General features: G+C 40.0%; 1 protein-coding gene across 4 annotated transcripts in view; it reads left to right on the top strand.

Moving 5' to 3' along the window:
* The window catches only part of kcnh1a (potassium voltage-gated channel, subfamily H (eag-related), member 1a), a 31,517-nt gene that overhangs the window by 3,240 nt on the left and 2,312 nt on the right, over positions 1-25,965 (top strand). The window contains exons 2-13 of one of the 4 annotated variants that reach the window (XM_046401966.1): positions 9-35; positions 2,168-2,291; positions 5,771-5,877; positions 6,289-6,417; positions 7,374-7,492; positions 7,733-8,125; positions 11,750-11,776; positions 14,801-14,958; positions 17,106-17,377; positions 20,895-21,094; positions 22,731-22,983; positions 25,142-25,338. In XM_046401966.1, the coding sequence (XP_046257922.1) occupies positions 9-35; positions 2,168-2,291; positions 5,771-5,877; positions 6,289-6,417; positions 7,374-7,492; positions 7,733-8,125; positions 11,750-11,776; positions 14,801-14,958; positions 17,106-17,377; positions 20,895-21,094; positions 22,731-22,983; positions 25,142-25,338 (2,006 nt within the window). The remainder of the gene's footprint in view (positions 1-8; positions 36-2,167; positions 2,292-5,770; positions 5,878-6,288; positions 6,418-7,373; positions 7,493-7,732; positions 8,126-11,749; positions 11,777-14,800; positions 14,959-17,105; positions 17,378-20,894; positions 21,095-22,730; positions 22,984-25,141; positions 25,339-25,965) is intronic. The other 3 variants (XM_046401967.1, XM_046401968.1, XM_046401969.1) reach the window with 3 other exon arrangements.

The following is a 25,965-nucleotide window of genomic DNA, read 5'->3' on the forward strand; positions in this document are numbered from 1 at the left end:
TATTACAGTTTGGACACTGTCACATAGACAGACAGGTACTTTAAAGTGTAGTTTGGTGTGTTGCTTATGTTTTCCTTACAGTATCTACCTCTCTGTAATGCACCACTAAATGTTCTATACCAAATGCTGTTAATTTACAAAGTGCTTAGCTAATTAGACATGTTGAAATTTATTTTCAAAGTATTTGTGAACAATTGCTTGCAGTGAATTAACAAATCCAGGGCTGATAAAACTCACTGAGCTTTGGACTTAATGTTTCTTTACTCATAAGATTAACGTTCGTCTGACCATTGTAAAATAACACTTTGGCATGGAACGTCTCATTCATCGTATTCTCACACTTTTAGTTGTCATTTCAGTGTGTTTTCTTTTGATGTGATCATAGAAATGTTTTTGTGAGTGTGTGTGTGTTCATAAAAGACAGCATTTCTGTATGTGTTTTGTCCCTGGTGTTTATAATTCCTCCTGCTTCTCTTTTATCCCTGTGTCATCACATTGTTGAAGTCTGTGTGCATAGCAGGGTGGTTTGCTTTGAGATCTGCCATTTGTTAGTTTTATTTTTTTGAGGCTTTATCCCCAGTTATCATCACTTCTCCTGCCCAATTTAAACCCGTTACACAGATTTTAGATTGTTTATGTCAAAAATAGCATAAGAAAAACAATTAGTAGTTCCCTATTATCTCAGGTGGAACAGAACTTTGCTTTTTCTTGCTTTTAATTGGTGATTTAGCAAAAATATAAACAATAATAATAATAATACAAATAATTTTATGCACATTGATTTTTATAAAATGTCAAATCCCAAATGCAGATGTGGATATGAGCAATCACGTCTTGTTTTGCATGAAGAGTGAGATTGTGGTATTTTAAGTATGACTCTTATTTTATTTCTAACAAGTTAGAGGCAACAAATGATGGCCTGTTGTTGAAAGCATATTAAAAATCATATGTACTCGCATTTAAAATGACTTGTATTTGAAACATTCTGTATGAAACTATTAGTTTTAGTTTTTTTAGGTGCAACTTACACAGTTTATTAATCACCTTTAGGTCAAAAAGCGACGTGTTGAAATGAAACACACTGACGTTCTCCTTTTCAAGTTAAAGACACGAGTAACAGTATACAAATGTTAATTATAAAAACAGGCCATGAAAGCTATGCATGCAAGTCATCGATTATTTAGATTTGTCATCAGTTTGAACACGAGTTTGTCTTGCTTGGAGGCCTTGCTAACATTTGAATATGCACAATAAGCCACATCAGAATGAATGTGCTGCATTTTTCGTGACATTTAATAATCACTGAATGCAGATATTAATATTTGCAGACTGATGAGTAATATTTCATCATAATGAGGCAAACAGAAGTAGTCACTGTTCTTACCCCCAAGCACCTTTGAACTGTAACACAAAAGACAACACAGGGTGTTCGTGTGAAAAGTGCTGCTAATATTGCAACTAATAATAAATAAATAAAATAAGAGCCTCAGAGGAGCAGATATTTGAATGTTTTCTGCACAAGCAAAGATTTTGTGTTTGAATTACACTTTGTGTGTACACGCCCCGCGTGGAGTCGGGTGTAATGGATCGTAGATCATCATGGTCACTAATGAAAATCTTTTCTAAGTGTCTTTAAAGTAGTTCTTAAAGACAGGGTTACTCAATCTTTTTAATGATAGTGGGGGGAAAACACACACTTTTAAACAGAAAATGTTTCAACAAACATTTTTAAAAGACATGAAGGTAAAATCACATTCCAGGTTTTGTGGCCATGCTGTCGGGATAACCTCCATCATATGGTCACCGATTGCTACCTGAAGTTAAAAATGACCTGCTCAATACTGTCCCAGTATAACTGCTGCTTTAATCCTAAATGGTCCTCTGTCATGTAAATCTGTGACTTATCTACAAACACTGATACTGAGGGAGACAGTTTTCTGTTTCTCTGAACACCAGTACATGGTGCTACAAGGTCTGACACATGAAAATAAAATACATTACATACATACATATATTACATTTTCCGTTGCGCCAAATCAAATTTAATAGGCCTCAGTCTTTTCCCAACCCAAACATCAGTTTAAGTATTTGTATATTGTTATATTTAGCAAAAACTGTAATCCCTCACGTCATTTGCCCCTTTCTTTTCCCGTTTACTTTCGAACAGATACCAACTTCGTCCTGGGAAATGCTCAGATAGTGGACTGGCCCATCGTCTACAGCAATGATGGTTTCTGCAAGTTGTCGGGGTACCACAGAGCGGAGGTGATGCAGAAAAGCAGCACCTGCAGGTAGGCCAAAGGACCTGCGTGAGGATGACAGTCTTCAGTAGCTAATGAGGTCATAGGTTTTTCTCACCTCCACCAGATTCCAAACTAATTCTGAAAATGTAACTTCTTAATTGGTTGGTATGTTGGCTAGTTTGCTGTTTTAGATAAGCAAGATTATTCAGTGGCATTGCAAGAACTTGCTACAAGTATTTTGTTCATCTGGAGGAGCTTGGCTGGTGACTCTGAAATAATCATGCTGTTGCTGCAGTTGCACCACAGTCAGGGAGAAGTTGACTTCCTTTACGAAGGTTGTTTTAATGTCATAAGTGCCTGCAGTAAGCAAGAGGAGCTCTCACTTGCATCACATAAAGTATCACAAGAGAAAGTCTGGTTTTACACAGTTTTAACTCAAAATACAATTTAATTTTGTGTTTGTGCCTTGGCAGAAGTCATGTTCAGTTTTATATTTCTATTTGTGATTATTTGTATTTGCACCTCCTACCACCAGACAGAGCAGCCTTATTCTGAAGTAACTGGAAAACTGGGGACTTGTTCTGGTTTCTGTGCTCATGTTTGAGGTCTTGGACTTTCTATAGAACATTTTGGCCCATTTTAAGTGACAAAGAAACAATGCACTGTGCTGCAAGTAGAAACTACATGCCACCATTGCCCACTTGCAGTTATTTTTCAATTTTTATTCCTTAGATGCATAACAGTAAAAACATTTTAAGTGTCGTTTTTAACTCAGATGATGATTGTTTCTGGTTAGGGGGCAGTAAAGCAACCTCTGCTGATTCGATTCCAGCCAGAGACCTTTGTTGCATGTCATACCTGTCTCTCTTTCTATAGTTCCTGTCTGTCTTTTCGCCTGTAACTGTCCAATAAAGGCAAAAAAACACCCCAAAAAGTCCAGCTGAGGATGATGGAGGAGAGGATGAATGGATTTTATTTTTGTTTTATTTATATTTAGTCATTAACCAATGGATTGGCAAACTGATCAATTAGAATAGACTCTTACTGTACTGACATTTGGTTGGCTCTGTTCAGGATTCATCCTTTTGGGACCATGTATGTTTGTACCAAATTTTATGGTAAATCTTGACCAATGGTTGTGGAGATATTTCAGTCAGGACCAAAGCTGAGGACTGACTGATCGATAATCCGGCCAGGCCTTCAGGCTGACTTTTGATTTAAAATCCTCATTTCAAACCTTAAATACAATTTTCAGCTCAGGGTAGTAACCTTAATAATGAAAGTGTGGATACAGGTGAGGTTCCTGCACGGACCCAACAGGGACAGAATGAGGAGCTCAGTTTTGTGGTTCTCAGGGGTTTTCCTTTCGATGAGAACCTTGATCGACTGCTACCCTTTAGCAGAGCATCTTGGTAGATTAAGTTAAAATGAAAACATATTCTGCTGCATCCAGTTCCACTCACAATTACTGTTAATATCTTCTCCCCATAATTTAAGACGGTTCAGGGGATTTTTTTTTTCTCTTGCAAAGGTAGAAACCAGATAACTAAGACACAAATCTGTGATGTAATCAGGTTGTAACATCTGAAACTGCTTCCACGTCGCTGACTACAACAGTGAAAGTGTCCTGGGATGCAAAAACTGTCCATGTCAAGGAATGAAATAAACTCTCAAAACGAGTTGCATTCCTATGGAGTGAACCGTTTCTGGATGTGTGCTTATTGTGCCTGCCCAGTAACCACTACATTAATAGGATCACATGGAAACAGTTGGTGCTGCCAGATTTGAAAACCGTGGGCGATTTCGTCTGTTGTGAGACATGGTGTTTGTCACAGCCAGCACTGCGGCTATTACTGATTTAGACCCTTGGGTCCCTAAGCATAAGCTTCAGAGCACATGCCAATACAAATATTGAACACAGCATATGACAATTTGTTTTAGGTTTATTTTTATGCCGTTTGATGGAGTGAAGTCTTGCGTTTGTAAGAAGGAAAGAAAGAAAGAAAGAAGATTCTGAAAGGATTAGCCATGCAGAGAGCAAATCACATGGTCACAGGTTACAAATCAGAAAGCCATAATATTCTTGTGTCAAGTAGAACAATTTGGTTCATGGGCGACGTTAACATTTAACTGAAAGACTAAGAACAGCCCCACAGAGCTGCTAGCATGGCTGTAAACTTTATTTAAACTTAGAAAGTACGCTACTCATTACAATTGATTCATGTACTGAATCCTTTTAATTAAATTCTTTGTTTTGTTTTGCACATCATACTGACCCTCTCTTTTTTTGATAACTTTAGCTCAGTTTTAGACGGGTTTAGTTTTGAAGTTACAATCTGTACTATTTTAAAGTCTAACCAGGCAGCAAGGCAGCGATTTCAGAGCCTCTAATGTGATAAACTGCTTGAACTCTTGGTCCTTGACTAGTAATCTTAATAGGTATCACCATCCCCTTTCATTAGTCTTCAAATATCTGTCTGATATCTTTAATCCTGTGGTCTTTCAGGGTTTCTTCTTTTCTGTCAAAAGGGTCTTCATGGCCCTGATGATGAGGCCATAAATCATTCAGACTGTGGTTGTTTGATGTTTCTGAAGATGACCCAAACGTTAAATGTACTCATTTCCCCAGAGTGTTGAGGTTTAATATCTGAGGCTGCAGATGTTGTGAATCAAAGATGTTATTTCCACCTCAGCTGCTGTGTTCTTTGTATCTTCGGTTATGTATATGTTTCTTTCCTCCTATACTTTATCATGTAAACATACAGTGACGAACCTGTGGGAATTGTTCACGCATGATGAGAAAGTCACTTGAGGAATTATGTTCTTTGAAGGAAGTCACATCACTCCCAGCTCAGAGAGAGCGAGCGAACAGTCATCAGTGATATTACATCAAGCACTGGTCTGAAAAGTCTCTGCAGCATCAGAACGTAGTCTCATTAAATTTAGCCTTCCTTTTGTATTTCATAACAAACTCAGAGTTATATTTAGATCATGCTGGAACAGGCTGCCACTGAGGGTGGCAGTAACAAGCAAAGTGAGATGAATGTCTCTGCAGCATGGTTAAATGTGCTCATGGTTGCTTGACCCATCTTCAGGTTTAATTTGTTTTTGAGAGGAACTTTGGACAATTAGACACCAGGCTGCATTTATCTTTCTCATGCCTTTAGGATGCATTTCAGCGAGCTTAAATCCACTGTATATTTAATCATTTTGCAGTGTACTTCACTAAATGTCTCTAAGTAGCAATCAGTAACTGGTCAACAAAGTTCGGGTGTTCATAGACGGCATATAATTAAGTTTGTTACAGAAAATATCCAGTTAAATTTAAAAGGACAAGCGTTATAAAAAGGTGCTGTCAAAGCAACTGAGAACAGAACAAAATACCATAATGTGACCAGAGCACACTTGGCAGCTAACACATTAAGATATTCTCAGATTCGAGCCTTCCTCGGCACACTTCAGTGCCAGAATGAGCATGCTTGTCTATTAAATATTAAAATTATTTCCCTTCGTGTTTCCCTTTCCAGCTTCATGTACGGGGAGCTCACAGACAAGGACACAACGGAAAAAGTGCGACTAACATTCGAGAATTATGAGATGAACTCGTTTGAAATACTGATGTACAAGAAGAACAGTAAGTAGCAACGGCATGTGTGAGGCGAGAGAAAAATGCGGAGTTCCACTCTCTTGTTATGCAAATGTATTCAGAGCCTTAGTAACGTACAACCGAGTTCAAAGGCAGCCCAGAACATTTCTACCTCTGTAGAAACGTTCTAATTGGTTGAGAGCCAGACCAGAGAAACCTTCCCCAGAAAAAAAAAAAAAAAAAAAATGTGGTGCTGCGTTTGTTTCCACTCACAGGTGTAACCTTCCTCTGCTTGCAGGTGCTACAGGAAAAGTGGAACGTTTTAAAAATCCCAGACATTTCAGTTTACACTATTCAATCATGATCGCTTCTATTTTGTAAGCGCACATGCTGTCATTCCCTCTAAATAAAAAAGTAGACAGATGATGCAGCTAAAGATTTGTCTTTTCATATTTTCAGGGACGCCAGTTTGGTTTTTTGTGAAGATCGCGCCCATTCGAAATGAACAAGAGAAAGTGGTCCTGTTTCTGTGCACGTTCAGTGACATAACAGCCTTCAAACAGCCCATTGAAGACGATTCTTCCAAAGGTCAGAGTCAGCAGCTTTTAGCTTGTTCAGCTTTGTGCTTTCTATTACAAGATGTCCATCTGAAGCTGCCTTAATGATGTTAATTCTGCTTCAGAGGAAAAAAAATGTTTTTGCAGCCAAACTTTGTCATCAGTTCATCCATTTAAACATTTTGCTCAATGACAGACGTGTGACACAATCACGATGGTTATCAGCTCACAACACAAAAATAACAAATCATTTGACTCTGTAACCACTGAAGACAAGCCAAATAGCACATGAATTAATGCAAGCGAGCAACAACTAGTAAGTAATTGTGACATCTGTCGGATGTGGGATTATGAAGCTGAGGTTGTAGCTCAGGCTTCACCATTAACAAGCACTTGCATCAGAAAAAAACTTTTCTTCTCACGCTTGCATGAGACGCAGCCTGCAGGAAACAACAGCAAGCATGAGTTTGTGCTGCCCGAATGGAGAGTGGAGACTGTAGTCGACAGCAGAAACAAGCTCTAAACGAAACACTGACATCTATTAGCAAATTAGCATTCATTTGGAGTTGTGTTTTTGTCCATATAGCATATGTTATTTCAATATTCACACTCCTTTCAGTTCTGTTTTTGGTCTCTACCAAATCTTGTGGAAAAATGCTAAATGCTTCAGTGTGTTCACCAGCTTTTCCCTGACTTTGCTCCTCTGCCTGTGGGTGTTCCTCAGCTGTAACATGTCCCAGATAGTCTGTCAGATAACGTCAATTTATCCAAACACAAGCGTTGGTGCCCTGCGTGTGATAAACTAGGTTTGATAAGCTCAGTTTTCATGTGCTTAGCCATTGTTCAACCCCGAAGAAAAGTATTTTCAGACCCTGATTCTGTGAGTCTTTTCACAACGTCTACAAGATTGGAAAGCTCTAGCAGGAAGCTTACTTAAACATCATCACATTAAATACTGTGCATCCCTTATGTGTTTATAATCCTCAGGCTGGGGAAAGTTTGCCCGACTGACTCGGGCTCTGACAAGCAGCAGAGGAGTCTTACAACAGCTGCAGCCCACAGTTCACAAAGGAGAGAATGTCCACAAGCACTCCCGCTTAGCTGAGGTATGGAGGATACATTTGATTTCATTTCTGTACTGCACACTAGAGAACAAACTGGACACTGAGAAATTGTGAAGAGGAGTCTTGTAGATCAGGTCAACCTCTAAGACTTACACAGCGCTTCTTATGAGCAGGTGAGCTCCAGTCAGCTCCAGGTGACATCATTTAAGCTACAGTATTTTTGGCTTCCTGCTGTTTTCGTGTTTTCGTGTCGAGTTTTCCTGATTCACTTTTTTTCCGCAGGTACTGCAGCTGGGCTCAGATATTCTACCTCAGTACAAGCAGGAGACCCCCAAAACCCCTCCTCACATCATCCTGCACTACTGCCTCTTCAAGACCACGTGGGACTGGGTCATCCTCATCCTCACCTTCTACACAGCCATCATGGTGCCCTACAACGTCTCCTTCAAGACGAAGCAGAACAACGTGACGTGGCTGGTGGTGGACAGTATCGTGGATGTCATCTTCCTGGTGGACATTGTTTTAAACTTCCATACCACGTTTGTTGGACCCGCTGGCGAGGTCATCTCAGACCCCAAGCTGATTCGAATGAACTACCTGAAGACCTGGTTTGTTATCGACCTGCTCTCCTGCCTGCCATACGACGTCATAAACGCCTTCGAGAATGTCGATGAGGTGAGTGCGGTGTTTCTCTGCTGGCATCAGACACAGTCATTATTCAGGCCTTCATGCCAAATGACTGCAACTTCAGCCTCTCAGATGTGAGGATTTGCTGCTTGTCTTTGTCTTAGATCTTGCATTGATAAGATTGCCCCTTCGGTGACTCTCAAACTCCAGTGAGTGAAGGGGCTTTCTTAAAAAATAAAAATAAACTCCATGGCCAGATAAGCAGGGACATACAGGTTAGACCCAGGGATCCTTTTGGGGTGGTGAAACATTTCAAATGCACAGCAAATTAGGTAACTACCACCCCTGTGGAGGCCGCTGACACATGTAAGGAATCTAAAAGCACACATTTCTTCTGTAGTTAATGAACAGTGGTGTGTGTTTTTGGAAAATAACCTTTTAAATGCTCATTTCTAGTTATTTCTTAATGTTCATTTTCACCAGTAAGTTAGTTTAGAATGCTGAAAGTTGCCTTGTGGACAATACGGAAATGAGCCAGTAGCCTACGGGCTGTTAATAAAAATCAAGATCATCTCACAGGCAGGAAAAAAACTTTGACACGTGTCTTAAATGAATGTAAATAAAAATAGATTTATCTTAATGCCAACAAATTGGAAATTGCTCTGTCTGCTCAGTGTTGTGCCAGTAAATTGGGAGTTTAAATCCTAGAGGTGATACTTTCTCAGGTGATTGATAGGTTATTAGGTTTCCATGCGGGCCCTCCACCACATTTATTAACCACCATGTATCAGATCCTGTTCACTTTTTCTTGTTTTGCCTTGTGACAGTAAAAAAAGAAAACAAATTAGATTGAGGAGCCTAATAATATGCTTGTTTGTGAATTCATAAATGTTGGGCCATAATGAGGAGTGTTTGCTGGAGAGCTATCACAGGATCTTGAGGTAATTGGCACATTTTAATTGGAGGTGGGGGGGGAAGTGTAACATTATTAAACTGAGGCACTCCTCAGTCCTCTTCTGTGCCACTGATGCCCTAAAACCATTAACACCTTACGACAGCTGACAAAAGAACTGAATCATGGGAAAACTGCGCTGTGATTAGGCATGTCGTGTTACCAAACGAGCATTTGGAGCCAGTCGCGTCGAACTGGATGGACTCCAGTTTTACCCTCCACTTGTACCGCATATGTGAATGACTCAAACTGTATGCTGGTGTTAAAGGGGAGTCGGAATTAGTTGTTGTTGTTGTTATTAGTTGTTCAGTTGTGATTTAATATAAAACAGTACTTACACATACTTACTAAACAGAGTACTTACATGTTGAAATGTTGTATATTTGTTTGCTCTGATTGAAAATATCTTTATGGTGCAACCAGAGCAAGGACATCTGAATGTATCAGGAGGTCAGTTTTGTTTTGTTTTTTTCTCTCCCCAACACACACACACATACACTGATCAAGTGGAACCTCAGGGTCCTGCACTTTGCTGGTTTTCATTATAATAATGCATCATCGCGCGTGCCTGTGTGTGCTTAAATGCATCACATGTCATGATGTGTGTGTGTTTGTGTATTATTGCAACCACGTGGACGTGTAAAATGCTGTTACAGCATTTTGGCTTTACAGTGTATGTTGGCTCTCAGGGGCTGTCGGGTAGCAGCAGAAGGAAATATGAAATGCTGTGGGGAAAAAAGAGGCTTGTTGGTGGGCAGCGAGCTCTGAGTTGTATTTGCGGGTCCAGCGTTTTTTTTTTTTTTTCCCTCTCTAGTCTTTCAACATTTCAGCATCTTAAACGCTGACAGGTTCAAGTGACCGGAGCAGAAGCAGTCAGGGGTCAGCAGATGGGGAGAACAACAACCTACCGTGATTTAAAGGATAACGCTGGTGTTATTTGATCTTCTTTGTACTCACTGATGACAAGTGTGGGCTGTATAGCTTGTGTATTAAAAACACAAGAAAGAACCTTACTGTTCCTGTGGAAGACAGTTTCATTATGCTGAACCCAGGTTTGACTTTGACATGAGTCGAGAGCCAACCATTTAGATAAGCGATGAATTGTGAGTCATTTACAATGAATATATCTGCATTTTGGGCTGTTGGCAGGGCAAAATGTAAATTTAAGCATTTCCTCCCTCGTAGAACATTTGCCAAGTTGATGTTTACAGTCTGAAAACCTGCGCTGTCTACATTAATGTTAACCTGCTAGCAGTCGTCATTTTCTCACCTGCCTTTGCTGGTCCATTGCAGCATATGTTGGCATGTTACCTTCACCTGTAACTGACTACCATCATGCTTAACGCAGACAGAAAACAAGGCAAATGCAGTGAACTGTGGGATAAATAAAAGGAAAAGTGTCCAAAATGTTGTCACCCATGAGCATATGGATTTTCTATGCAGTAAATGAGTAGTTTACAGTCGTAGTATACTACTGTATACAGTATTACAGTAGTAGTAGTAGTAGTATACAGTGTGGTTCAAATCTCTGAGCATGCTCAGTATCTCCCTGACAGTTAAATGTAATTAGGTGTCACCCAATCCAAATGTGTGGCTCTTAACTGCATTATTGATAGTTTTTGGACGTTAGGCAACACAAACAACGATTGTTAGTGGCAGAGATTGTTGGTCTTAGAAATGTGGGGGAAAATTAAAGAGAAATAATCGGCTTCACCATGTAATGTAACCCAATGTTTTAAGTATTTTCCTGTCGTGCCATTTAGGTGATTAGTTGATTAACAAATGATTAACTGTTAATTGAAATAGTTTTTTATCAAGTTTTGATGCTGAACATTCATTGGTTGTCAAAGCTGTTCAGATGGGGGATTTTAGTGAATATTTTGGGGCTTTTGAATGACATTTTATAAAAAAGAATCAACAATGTTAGCTACGGCACAGCTTCATATTTTTGCTGTGTATATACTGTGAAGGTTAAAATGTACATTTTGCCTATAATAAGGTTATGGACACATTTAGCTTAAAGCGGCAGCAGCACTATGACCATCCACTCCCAGGATCATCTTCCATCGTGTCTCTGCAACAACTCAGTGACTCCAATTTGCTCCAAATTGCTTTGAGGCCATCCAAGGCAAGGGTAAATGAGAGCGAGTAAACAATTGCCCGCGTTATTAAACCGGCGCCGAAACATCTTGCTGCTGCTCCAAACCTTAATGACTGACATGAATAACTTTGATGGCTGTTTTCCCCAACAGGTCTCCAAATAGGGAAGGGAAGATTATTAACGAGGAGCGGCTGTCAAAGTTATTCTTGGCAATCTTAAAGCGCCGTACGTCACCTCGAGACTGAATGAAACATCATAGTCGTTGTGTTATTTCAGTTTCTGATGACTGATAACCCAGAACAACAACAGAGGAAACGTTTCGTGCTTCTGTCCGAGTGTTTTAGCGGGGAAAGCCGACAAAGCGATGGAGCTTTCGGTGCATGCTTTGTTCATACTGCACAGATGAGGTTGTGTCTTTATGTTTCTTTTTATTTGAAACCTTTACTGAATATCAATTCTCTCATGTGTTAATTCATCATTTACTACTGTTGAAGTGTCTCCTCTCTTACTTGTGCTTCATTTTTGTTTTTCTTCTTTTCCATCCCTCTGTTCTGTTTGCATGCCACCCCCCCCTCGCCTCCTCTTCTGCCTGTGTTCATGCATGGGACGTGATGGGAAGAATTGGAACCACCGAGCTGTCACTCAAGTAGGCTTCAGTTTGTTTAGAATATGATAATGAACGGTTTTTGTGTTTTATTTTGCTTGTGGACACACATGCACACACGGCACATAATCTCGCCATCGAGCTCCACATTTCCTGTGACATTTATTCTCGTACCGGCACTTCAGCTGCGGTGCTGGCCGAGAGTACCACAGCAACAAAGCATCAACTCGTGAAATAAATGTCACAGAAAGCAAGTTAAGATTTGTGCTGCTTTGTCCTTACCCCCCCCCACCCTCACTTTTCACTGCCAGGAGACAACAGCAATCTGACTGTGTTCTACAATTTGAAAATGAATAACTGCATCATTAAAGCTGCATGAGAGCTGATTCAGTCCTCAGGTCAGCAATAACGTGTCGTTTGTGACAAAGTGACTGCAGCAACGCGGTACAGTTAAAGGGACAGTTTGCTTTCCTCTCACCTGTAGGGCTCTTTTGACCAGACTGCACTGTATCACCACGCTGAAGCACGAGTGCCTCTACTCATGAGTGGGTTAGCCAGGAAGATGCAGTTAATGTCTGCATCCTGCCCTGTGATGAGCACAGGCCTGTCATGTATGAGTAGGTGTAATTTGAAAGAAAGAAAATATCTCCAACGTGAAACTCACTGCTCACAAGGTCTGTGATTTATCTTGAGTAACTGGGTCTTAATTTCTGGAAAGAGACATCATTGTCAAGTCTTCAAATGTACTTTTTTGGCGCTTTGAGCACCGCAAGTGAAGTGTCATCTACTTCCATTATATTCGAGAGAAGCCAAACTTCTCTACAGCCGATATCTCCAAAACTCTGCAACTCACGGCAAAACAATCTAGATAGAGAAATATCATAATAAGTAAGAGGGATAAAATATGTACTGTACCTATAACATTTCAGAATTAAAATCGTCCTGGCACTGAAAATACGCTTCACTAGGGGGAGTTTTGAACGTGGCTTGACACATTCAAAGAACCAGCTTTCTCACTCACCTTTGACAGCATCTTTTTGGAGTTTCCCATTTGGCTCACTGACTAACAAACTGGATGTCAGCAGATGAAGTTTATGACTTGTGATGTTTTAATATTGGACACTGAAAACATCATGTGAGCAAATCCCAGTCCATGGATAACAAGCTTGCTGTAGCTTCATAATGCACAGGTATGAGTGGTTTAAGTCCTCGCATCACTCAAGTAGGCGTTCCGTTAATTTGTGAGCTGCTTGGTTACTGTTTTAGTCTACCTTAGCGTAAAGCAGGAGGAAACAGATTCAACCAAACCCCAATTATTTGTTTCTTTTCATTTCAGTGTCAGAGGTAAACTAATGAGACACATTGTGTTAACTGATGAGTCAGAGGAGGATGCATTTCTGAAATTTAGGTTCGTTTCCTGTCATGCTAAGCTAATCGGCTAGAGCTTCATTTGGAAAGCACAGATACGGGAGCGGCATCAATCTTCTCAAACTTCCAACAAGGAAGTGAGCAGGAGCGTCCACTGGTCTATAAGGCGCATATACCAATTACATTATTGCAGCACAACAAGAGCTTGAGTTGAGCTTCAGAGATATTGGCAGGTGTATTTGTGTTTAGCTGTTTCCTCCTATTCTCAGGCAAAGCTTCACATTTAGCGTGCAGACACGACAGCCTCATCTAACTCGCAACAAGAAAGCAAACATGTCAGACTGAAATAAACTATTCCTTTCATGAAATCTCATATCAGTCATATTTATTCAGTGAAAACATTTTCTCCCAACTTGTGTTGAGTTTGCAGCAGAAGTCAAAATCCAGGTTGCACTGATAATCTGATAACTGAATTGTGTCAGTCTGTAAAGTGATTTTAGAGAAGCTGAGGTGTCTGGCAGGCAGCTCAGATCAAGTGACAGCGAGTGCTGCAGTTGTACTCGGATTGCAGACCACAGCACATTAGCAAAATCAATACACCTCCCAGTGCGCACACACACACACGCACACACACACAATAACACCAGCAAACTGATGGGATTGTCTGTTTGAATCACTGAGTGGGTGTTTCAATATACAGTTAAGCTGAGTAGACATTTCACTGCTGGTTATGTAACCGCTTCAAGTTGAACAATTTCATCATGTTGCGCAGGAATGTTTTTAAAATTAACTTGGCACATGTTAACACTTTTAATCTTGTGTTTATTCTCAGATTGTTTGTACATTCTGTGTTTGCTGTTATGTCTTTACAAGACGCTTTCAGCTTGATTCTTAAAAAGTGGTTTCCCCTCATAGCGGCCCGTGGTAAAGCTTTTCCGTTTGATATGTGATGTGGCAGTCAGACCCTGAGCAAACACAGGAGTACAACACTTCATCATACTTAATGCTCAGTGGGTTTCATGGCTACTTGTGTGATTAAAAAAAACCCATAAATGATCATTTACAATGAAAGCTTTAGAGTGACTGTTAATGAGGTGCTGTCTTTACAGTGAAATTTTCAATTTCAGGTTAATTACAAATAAGTAAACAGCGAAAAAACAAAAACTACACATTTTGTTTACAGTTTGTTAGATCTCACATCACATTTCTTTACATGGAGAGCAATCAAAGTTCATTTTAATCCAGTGATCGCTTTATTAATCCCAGTGGGAATCCCAGTGCAGCTAAGTCAGTCATGACTCACGAAACACAAACAACACACAAAGAGGTGGATATGAAAACAGAATAATATAACATAACAGACAACTGAATACCATTCTCTAAATATATGCAACAATAGTGTATTAGGCAGCACTTTATTTCAACCCCTCCCCCGTTTAATATTTGTAAGCAGCATATATATACATGCAGTGGGTTATACTGCACTGTAATGTAGTTACCAAATTATTAAGTACTTATTAATATATTTGTACTCCTCTAATGGGAATCCATAAGAGGAGTCTGGTGTATAAACACATAATGAAAGTAATACAGTGAGACTTAATAGGTTTAAGTTGTAATTGCTGACAACAGACACACTTGTGTGTGTTTGTGTTTGTATCTCATGTCTGCCTCTCTCCCCCTTCGCTCCTCGTTCAGGGGATCAGCAGTCTGTTCAGCTCGCTGAAGGTGGTCCGGCTTCTCCGTCTGGGTCGGGTCGCCCGCAAACTGGATCACTACATCGAGTACGGGGCAGCCGTTCTGGTCCTGCTGGTGTGTGTTTTTGGACTGGCCGCTCATTGGCTGGCCTGCATTTGGTATGTTGACATGACATTCATTCATTCAAATCCTTATTCAATGCAATTACTCCTCTCTCATTCATTCATTCATTCATTCACTCATCATTATTTTTCAACTTTCGTCAAACATTTTCTCACCATCCGTAACTGTCATCAGATAGGCCTCACATTTTAAGTTACTGCTCTTGTGAATGTAAATAACATAACACAGTCTGACTGCCACGTTCATCCATCTCCGTCATACCTCATAGCAGATCCAATTAATATAATGAGGCCATTGATGAAGCTAATGAATGCATTAATTAACAGGTGTTTGGTTTTTCTTTTTGGTCAGCATACTTGTTTTCACACATCAAAACTGTATGTTTTTCTTACCTTAAAGCCAGAATTAATTTTTCCTTATTAATATGTAAATTTATGGAGTGCAGGCCTCCAAAGTCTAATCAGATCATCTAGTCTACAGGGGGGCAAGTGTGGTGGAAGCATTAAGTTTCCATCATGTGTTGTGCTTGATTTATTATGTTTATGAGAATGACTTAACACACACACACACACACTCATAGACTGACACTTGCAGATGCCATCATGACAACTTAATGTCCTGCATACATAAAAACAACAAACCAAAGGACGTATTTCTAAATATACAAAATAACCGCTTTTATGAACACACCCACTTGAGCGCTTTCTTTCTCTTCTTTCATAAATACTTGACCTGTCCCTCGCAGGATTACAAGATATCGTCTACTAATGTATTCATAATCAGAAGAAAACATCACACACCCTTATGTTTGTCTGCAGGATTTCAAACAGTGTTAATATGCAAGAGTTCAAATGAGTTATACGTGTGGTTGTCAAACTGGGAGCCGGAAGCCCACAAGAGACTCTCACCAATATCATAAACATTGTTTATTGGGCCAGACAGTATAATCAAACCAGACTCAGATACCAATAAAAATAGCTCCTGTATCATTTCCCTCAGTGTGGTTTCTGCGGTTGCCATGGTCACATGCCGAGCTGCAGCGTTGAGAAAAGTTAAACCATCATCAGCCATGATCACCAGGGCAGTAAATCAGAAAATCTAGAACCTGTTACACAGAATTTTTTTTTTTTGTTTTATTTTTTAGAGTTTTATCTCCTCAGGCATTTGAATGACTGAAATGAAACAGTCTGATTGGGGAAAAATTGCTCGCAGCAGTGAGACATGCACCCTGTGATGGGCCAATGCATTACACAACCGATAGGAGTGTTTCCTTTTGAATTTTCACCTCATCAGCATAAACCCAAAGACAGAAAACAAGGCACGCAAACAGTGTTTGCTTTATCAGCATAATTCAACTAATTTATATTCTGAACTTTTGTTTTCCATCTCCAAGTCTTTCTTCAAGAAGCTGGCCAGCTCAGAGGTTCCACATATAAACAGCCAACTCAAATATTTTTCCAGACACCAAATGATTACACAAACAAATTAGGATAAAATAGACTTTTCTCCTACAGGTCAAAGCTTCCACTTATCCTGTGAAATATGTTACCACAGAGTCACCAGAGTTTGCACAGACGTTTTTAAAAATGAAACCTCCTGACTTTGCTTATCCTTTGACATCCCTTGTTGCACCCAAATGAGGTTCACATTTGATGTTTTGAGTGAAATGTCTCAACATCTATTGGCTTGGTTGACATGAATTTTGGTGCAGCGCATTCATGTCGTCTCAGGGATGAACTGTAGCTTTCATCTGATGCTTTCAGCAGATCAAAATTTAATTTGTCCAGTACTTTGGTTCGTGAGTAAATATCAGCCAAACTAATGCAACTCTCATCAGTATCAGATGTATGCTGTCATCACTTCTAATAAGCAAATGTTAGCATGCAAACATACTAAACTTACACGGGCTAAACACCATCATGTTCGCAGTGTTGTGAGCATGTTAGCATGTTGATGTAAACCTTTAGCTCGAACCACAGCTGTGCCTCAGTGCAGCCTCACAAAACCGCTTGGCTGTTACACTCTTGATTCAATCCTGCAAAGTTTACTTTTTCACTTCCTCGACAAATTCATGCCTGTTATAATAAATACACTTTAGTCATCTGTAATTGTGAAATGCAACGTCTAATACATCTCCGATTGTTATATTTCCTGTATCTGTGGACTATTTTTGCCTCTCCAGGTACAGCATTGGTGATTATGAGGTTATCGATGAAGAAACCAACATTGCGCGCGTGGACAGCTGGCTCTACATCCTGGCCGAGACCGTGGGCACACCTTACCGCTTCAACGCCAGCGGTTCTGGGAAGTGGGAGGGCGGGCCGAACAACCACTCTGTCTACATCACTTCGTTGTACTTCACCATGACCAGCCTGACGAGCATCGGCTTCGGTAACATTGCCCCGACGACAGATGGAGAGAAGATCTTTGCCGTGGCCATGATGATGATTGGATGTGAGTGGATGCTTTTTATCTTCTGTCCAATGTAGCAGATTCATGATACATGAGCAGTTTAAATATGCTCTTTAAAGCCACAATCCACTGATGTAGGTGAATAAGTGAATTATGAATAAAGCCATCAAAGTTCACGACAGAGAACTTTACCAATGATTAGCTGAGCAGTATTTCTAACTCTCCTGTAACCGGGAATATGCAGCGCAGGCTGAATATCGTTAGGTGCCAGAAGTACTGACTGCAGTTTTTATTTCATTTATGCTCTTGGCCTGTGTTCTCAACTTTGCTTTCAGGGTCTACTGCAAAGTGTGTTTCTTTCACAAAGACTCACACATGTTCAAGCACAAAGCACATGTGCTTTTTGGGTACAGTTTTAGTCTGCAAATGACCGTTTTTTTGTTCACTTCAGGGGTGCAATTTTACAGGCAGAATGAGCGGGAGTTTTTGGGTTGTGGTTTGTAAAACTCAGTTCAGTGACAGCAGAAGCTTGTGCCTCCCTGAGCACAGCTGCCTTAGCACAGCCAAGTGTAACCCACTGTTATTGGCTGGGGGCTACACTTGGAAAATATTTTCCCAGAAATTTTCCAAAAACAGCAAAATAAGAAAATACAGACAATAATGTCTTTTTACCTTTATGTATTCAGAGTTTCTCTTGGAGCCATGCTGTCTTTTAGTTAGTAAATTGTAGAATAGAATAGAATAGCTGCTCCCCTATAGCTCACCTCTCTTACCCCAGTGGTCCAGGTTCAGGTCCAACTCCGGCCCTTTCTCCTCTCTCCCTCATTTCCTGTCATTCTTCAGCTCTCACTGTCAATGAAGTCAAAAGCCCGAAAAGATAAATTAAAAGAACAGAACAAAATGCATCCATACAGGCTGTCAATGCATACAAATTAGGGAAAACTCTAATGAGTTTTGTTCAAAATGTGTATATAGCTTTCGCCACTTTATTTTCAGTAGGAGCTCTGTGATTATCGCTCAAATTAGACTCATTGCCTCAGTCTGCTGAGTGATATTGTGCTGATTATTGATGTTTTCTGTGTGATGCATCACTCTCGCAGGTTTCCAGAGAGAGTGAATGAGAAGGCTACTCGTCAAGTTTGCTGGCGTTTTTCATACTCTGAAACAAATGAGTGATAAACAAAAAACAAAACATCCATCAAATGCATTAATATCTGAAACACAGAATTAGCCAGTTTTGCTTGAGACATAACAATGGAGTAACTCACAAATCAACCTGCTTAAAAGGAGGCAGATTTGCAGAGCCTGCCCTTATTTCCACATCTCAATATTAAACATTTATAAGGCATCTTCTGCTTGTGTGGCTCATAATACAGCACGGCACCATTATGTGTGACTGCGCACAGTGAGCAACACCTCGAAGCAATAACTGACACTGTCGGATCAATTTAGTACAGTGCTCCCTCCGATCCCTCTGCAATCATGCCTCACCTCACCACGCTGTACTTTTCTTTTTTCATTCACAATCTCGGCCTGGAGGCGAGGGGTTGATTGTCGCCCCTCTCTACCTTTTTTTGGTTGTTCAGGTTTATGAAGACACTCACGGGGGAACTCGCAAACTCATTTGCAGACTTGTCTAAATTTTTCATTGTGAGATACAAATCATCTTTAAAGCATAAATATCTAAAAAAGCAGACAGCCTCAGGAGGATTGTTTTAGATGCAATCTACTGTAGTCCATGGCTGTTCTCTATGAAATATGGATGCCCTGATACTGTTCTATTTTTACCACCAGCACTGGATCGGTGCTGGCAGTAGAAGATCACAGTGTGACGAAGTATTTGGGGAGGGGTGGCATGGGGAAAGGGGGCACTATACATATGTCCTGTTTCTATAGCAACTGTTGGCCTGGGGCTTGAGTTTCTGACTACTGTCTTTTAACTACCTTCAAACAAGCCAGCTGTTGGATGCCGAGCAACGCTGCGGCGAAGTTGTTTACGTCAGCGAGTAAAGAGTGATGCTGGGGACTAGCTGAAGCTCCGTTCCGCGGGGACCGATTGAGTTTCCTTTGTTACAGCATTTTTCTGCCCATCAGAGAAGTGAGCGTTGCCATCTGTGCTCGAGCTCAGGGAAGCAGGCATCCCAAAACTTTGGCGGTTGTCTATGATCGTAGATTTAATAGGCTCAAACCCTTTTTTTTAAAGCTTTCTTACTGTGCTGATTGTAATGTGTGCAAATGTGCAGCACTGAGAATATGCTACACAGAAAAGTGTCTTTGTGTTCAGGCGATAAATATCATACTATAGGCCTGCTGCAACACTCGATAACACGGCTGTACAAATGAGGTGATGAAAGGATGAAAGTTGTGGTTATCTTCACCCTCGAAGAGCTCTGAGCACTTTTTAATTAGTATTATTCCCTGTGCAATTTTTCAACACTTTGATTGTGCGCCGTGAAATAAACAAACACACACACACACAAAAAAACAAAAAACGCAGGCACAGGTTACTGTCATCATCTGAGGATAATTGAAATGTGTGGCTGGCATGTTTCCTCTCCGTCCCTTCTAGCAGGGCTAATTAGGGCTCCATTGCCAGGAGAACAGTACACACACCGAGAGCAGACATCTGATGGCTTTGATCCAGACACGCACGCCAGCTGTTGCACCAGTTCAACCAGCCAGTCGTCTCAGAGATGCACTGCTGTGATGCTATACCTTTCCTTTAATTCTTCTACCACAAGACAAGACAAAAATATCCTTTTTTAATATGACACACGCTCACTCAACATGAAGCTGTAATTGTAGTTTTCCCCTTTTGGCGAGAGTTTTGTTGATGGGAATGATGAGTAAGAATTGTTAATTTCCCATGTGATTGATTAAAGTGCTCAGTAAAATTATCTAGTCTTAAGGCACATTTGGTCGTTAGGTCATGTGAGCGTATGAGAAGGAAACCGTCTTTGGTCAGTGTGGGAGTTTTTTGTGTCTTTGTAAAACCAGCTTTGGCGATTTATGTACTTTCAGTAAATTAAATTAAACAAATTTTAGAAATTATGATATTTGTTTAAACCAAGTCTTGGAGATATTTATGTCTTTGTAATCCACTTTTTGGAGATTTTTATGTCCTTGTTAAGCTAGCCTTGGGAGTTTTCTGTGTCCTTGTTTTTAAACAAGTGTTGGTGATGTTATACACTCGTAAAACAAGTTTTGGTAAGACTTATGTCCTCATATATGGGGTGGTGGAGATTGTAAGCCTATTTTTGGAGACTTTTATGTCCTTGTAAATCTTGTCTTTTTTTCCTCTTGATTTTTGTGTCCTTGTAGATCAGGTGGTTGAGCTTTTTATGTCCTCATTAACCAGGTAGTGGATATTGTTATGCCCATGTAAACACAATTTTGGAGATTTTTATGTTCTCATAAACTCAGATTTGGATATTTTTTGTGCTTGTAAATGTAGTTTTCTGAGCTGATCTTAAAATCTGCTGCAGTAATATGTGACCCTGGGTTTATTTTCACTTTCAAATTAAAACTCACTCTTTTCATTTTCTCTATGTTTTCTCAGCCCTTCTTTACGCCACCATCTTTGGTAATGTGACAACCATCTTCCAGCAGATGTACGCCAACACAAATCGTTACCATGAGATGCTTAACAGCGTCCGGGACTTCCTCAAGCTCTACCAGGTGCCCAAAGGTTTGAGTGAAAGAGTTATGGACTACATTGCCTCCACCTGGTCCATGTCACGGGGGATAGACACTGAAAAGGTATGTCACACTACGTCAAGTAAAACCACAATGCGTCATTTTTGCTCTTTGGTTTTTAAAAAAACAAACAGACATATTATATCAACTAGGGAACTTTTTGGTGCCAGTGGGTAGATTTTTACTACCTTTGTGCAGTGCCATGCTAGCTGTATCCCCTTATTTCCTTCCTTTATGCTAAGCTACGATAATTAGCTGCGGGTTGAAACCTCATTTAACAGACATAAGAGTGGTATTAATCTTCTCATCTAACAAGAAAGAATAAAAGTGTAAATGTCAAAAAAAGTTGAACTAACCTCCACCTCTGAAACCAAATCAGAATTTCGATTTTTAATCGTTGATTTGATTGGGTAATTCTGTGGCGCCCTTTAGCAGGTTATTTTGAAAAGCAGACAGGCGCAGTAATCAGCAGTTACCACCAGCCGTCCTGCTGAATTCAGACGGTGTTAAATTTGAGTGAGTGGAAATTAAGCATTTAAAGCTGGAAGCAGGATCAATTTAACTAGTGCCATTCTGATTGGTTTCAAGCCTGAACGCTTTCATATCACTGCAAACCATTTAAATCCTCCTGTCAAAAATTCAGTCATGCAAAGGTTATATTATTTCACCTCAGATTAGAATCAACCTCTGATAAAATGGATTTTGTCACTAGGAGCTCTAATGGTTAATCTGTACTTATCCACTTATTGTGCCCTCTTTGTATGTTAAGCTTGCACTGCATCTATGTATAATTTATTTGTCTGGCTTTAGGCCACACTAAAGGGTCTAAAAATGGCACATAATCCCTGTCTGCTTGACATTCATCTTCAAAGAGATTTGTTTTAAAGGCAGGGCCCTGTGACGGCCTGGCATCCTGTTGATTAGGTGTACTTGAACAACATGCAGCCACTCAGTGACACTCAGCGGAGAGGTGGCTGGACTCTGAGCTGGTAGCCGCCTCCATGTGACCTGCATGTGAAACTCCACCGCAAAACACAATACAAGCTGGACATACTCAGTCCTGTCCAACAGATAATAATGTATTTCCAATGGCTGGTGAAAAAGAAAGCACATTTGTTTGATACGCTTTCAAAATCATACATATACATATGTTGTCTGTACTGGAAAAAAACAAAAGGTGTCCTTCACAGTATGAAGCTGCATATTTCATTGAAACTGCTCTCTCTGAATATTTATGTATATTTTTTTTTCTTTTTAGGACCTTAAAAATGTTCACTGAAGACAACCATTTTATTACACGTTTCCCCAAAAATATGATACACTTAATGAATGTACTCAGTAGGTCTTACTGTCACACTTTTGCTCTGCAGATGTGTGAATGGGCTTTCTGTTCTCTGTGTGAGAAGGTTACATTTTTTTCTGCTTTGTCTGGAGGCAAAGCAGTCATATTACAGTGTTCACTTGGCCTGAGGACTTTTGTTCCCTGACTTTAGTCTTCAAGGCACATCCTATGTACCAGTCAACTATTTCGACAGTGTGTTGTTATGACAACAGTTTATGACCATGATTGCCTAATGTGAGCACGTCAGAAGACAGAAATATTGTGGAGTCCGATTAGCTGAAATGTAATCCACTATGATCAAATCATTCAGCCTTGTTTAGATCTACAGCTCTTTTCTCTGCTCTTGTTTCTTTCCAGGTGTTACAGATTTGTCCAAAGGACATGAGAGCAGATATTTGTGTTCATCTAAACCGGAAAGTTTTTAAGGAGCACCCAGCTTTCCGGCTGGCCAGCGACGGGTGTCTCAGAGCACTGGCCATGGAGTTTCAGACCATCCACTGTGCCCCTGGCGACCTGATCTACCACGCCGGTGAAAGTGTGGACAGCCTCTGTTTTGTGGTATCAGGATCACTGGAGGTCATTCAGGATGATGAGGTGGTGGCCATTTTAGGTGAGTTTAGTGCTTCTGCAATATACACTCCACAGTTCTTGTTATTAAATTTTACTAAATTAAACTGAGCATTTTAGTAATTAAAAATAGAAATCAATTTCACAACATTAAGCCTCCCATGTGCCCCTGTAGTGTCAAAGGACCTGCTCCAGATCTTCTCATGTTTCTCAGAAAATGCAATTAGAGATTTCTTTTTGCTTTAAAAAAGGTCTAAGGTGCAGATGTGCTGCTACAGGGTCTTACTCCTGTCTCAATTTATGTTAGCGACACACCAAAACATCTTCAACTCATCCCTTTTACCCACATAGGACAATAACAATTTACCTTGCATTACTATCAACACTTTAAGATTGTATCCGCACCTTATCTGCCATTATTTATATCATGTATATACTCTGTTATTTCTTTTATAGTACTCAGCTATTTTTTTATTTTGTGTGATTACTTGATATTTTTGTTTGCTTCTTTGTATTGCAACCCTGGCACAACAATTTCCTGCGGGATCAATAAAGTTCTTATCTTATATTGTCTTATCTTAAAAACCCGGCAGTGATGACAGCAGAAAAACATTTCAACCGCAATGGCCTCCAGCAGCTTTATAACAAAATGTTTTTGTTGAAAGCTTTACTTAAAGTCCTCCTGTTTTCTGCCAGTATAGCAGCGCTTCCTGAACTGCTTCTGACTGCAGTGAAACAGTGATAGCTGTTTGGGGACTGTCGTCTGCTGAGTCATGAACTCAGCATTTGGACAAGAAATTTGTTTGTCACAGATACTCGATCCACTCAGTAACATTTTGAATTCGGTCTCACTTTTTCAACTTGATCTCAGTTTGATCTTATATGTCAATGTTGTAACCAAAACTTATTCCAAGTTTATTATCTGCAAATCAAATTCCAAAAAGTAATTTTAATTCAGCAGCATACATTTTTTTACATAATCTACTGATTTTCTACGGTATTTTCTCCCCCAGTGATTATGATTTGCCATATGGTCAGAGAGAGTCCAATCCTGATTATAATTTGGACTCAATCCAACTCCTTGAAGTACTCTATACTGTAATAACACATGCTTAGTGCATATTGATGAGGAATGACGCAGACCAGTGGCTAACTGCACTGACATTCATGGTATTTGTGAGCTCAGTCCCTCTTCAGCTGCACCCTCATGTGATATTAGGAAGAGGCTACATTTTTATTTATCATGAGATACAGGAAAATTAATCTCTTTCATTGCTTACACTGGCCTGGTTAAACCCCAGCAGAGTATTTTCTTTTAAAACTTCTTCTTTTTCCTCTGCCGCATAATTGATTTAGTGAATAATGGATGGTGTGATTTGGCAGGCCCAGTGACACCACCTTGGCTGTTTTTCATCAATAACCTGCTATCGGTTCCTTTTCACCACAATCAGTACACTGTCAAGCTAATGCCATTGACCCGTATGAGTCCATAAGGGAGCCTGAAGTGATGAACAAGTTACCAGTATGAATCAGATTCTCATTAGCATAATGGCACTGTAGAAGAGAAACTACATGCAAAGAACACCTGCAAACAATAGTGAAGATCATAGCTAATCCTCAGATTTGTGCTGTTTCACTTTGCATCCCTCAGACTGCTACCAGCTTGATTATTGCTCTCTGAATGTTTTAATAGTCTGCATTGCATAGAGCTTTTCATCATGTGGTTCAAACAAGTAATCAGATGTCGTCAGTCACAAAGTAAAACCAAATTAATAAATATTTTCATACTGTGCGGCTGCCTCTTGAGTTGCAGTAGTTGAGTCATAACAATTCATAGTCACATTGAGCTTTTCACACCTAAAATAGTGCTCTGTATTACTCACCCGTTTAGTCAGCTGTGACTGCACAAATGATGGCATGAGAGCACTTAAAAACACTTGAGTTTCTTAAATTATATCGAATATGTAAGTCATAAGATATGATTAATAGCTTTTAGAATAGCTTATAAGCAGTTTACAAATATTGGTACTACTAGTAGTTTATTTTCTTTATAAATTCGTTGTAAACCATTTATAAAAACAACTTTCAGATTGCTGGATTAATATTAAATAGTCATAAAGTAAAAAAAAAAAAATGTCAGTGTCAGCCAATGTCAGTTATGTTAGGTTGCTCATAATAAGCAATGTCTCCTCTCTCTGCAGGTAAGGGAGATGTATTTGGGGATGTTTTCTGGAAAGAGGTGACTCTCGCTCAGTCCTGCGCCAACGTCCGAGCTCTGACCTACTGTGACCTCCACGTCATCAAACGCGATGCTCTGCAGAAGGTGCTCGAGTTCTATACAGCTTTTTCCAACCACTTCTCGAGGAATCTGCTGCTCACTTACAACCTGCGAAAGAGGGTGAGTGACTCTCAAAATACCTCCAAAAAAAGAGGAAATTTTATTCTAACTCTAATACTCGCCCCTTAGATTAACATGAGCTTCACACTTCACATTCAACTGCTGATAGATCATTAGACACACACCTAACACACAAATGTAGAATTTATTTAGTTTTTCCAGATCCTTACAGCCGGAGCTCATATGTTTCACACAGACTAAACTTCACACAAAAACACAGTTCCATTAAATAGCCACCATATACAACAGCCACTGCTACGTCCTTTACTCAGAATGAACGGTTGTGATCAACACTCAAGTGTTGCTACCAGTCGTTACCTCATTGATAATAAGGTTAGCCTACCCAAGAGAGTGGAAGTGAGATTGAGTTGCCTGCATATCAAGAGGCAATCTCATCTGCTGCATTAAAGTCTCTGTGCATCAGGGTGTCATACTTCCTGAATGCACACAGCAGGGAATCCAGAGATGGATCGAATAAGGAGCCGTTCAGATGCTCGTGAGGTTGTGCCTTGGGAAATCCAAGACTTGATATGTTCAGCATTTGAGTGGTTAAAGATGTGAAAAATGTTACTGGTTTCAGCTGCATATTTTCATATCCATCCATGGCTGGACGACGTAACAAAAAAA

The sequence above is a fragment of the Scatophagus argus genome, chromosome 10 (genome assembly GCF_020382885.2).
Source record: "Scatophagus argus isolate fScaArg1 chromosome 10, fScaArg1.pri, whole genome shotgun sequence".
Classification (NCBI taxonomy): Eukaryota; Metazoa; Chordata; class Actinopteri; family Scatophagidae; genus Scatophagus; species Scatophagus argus.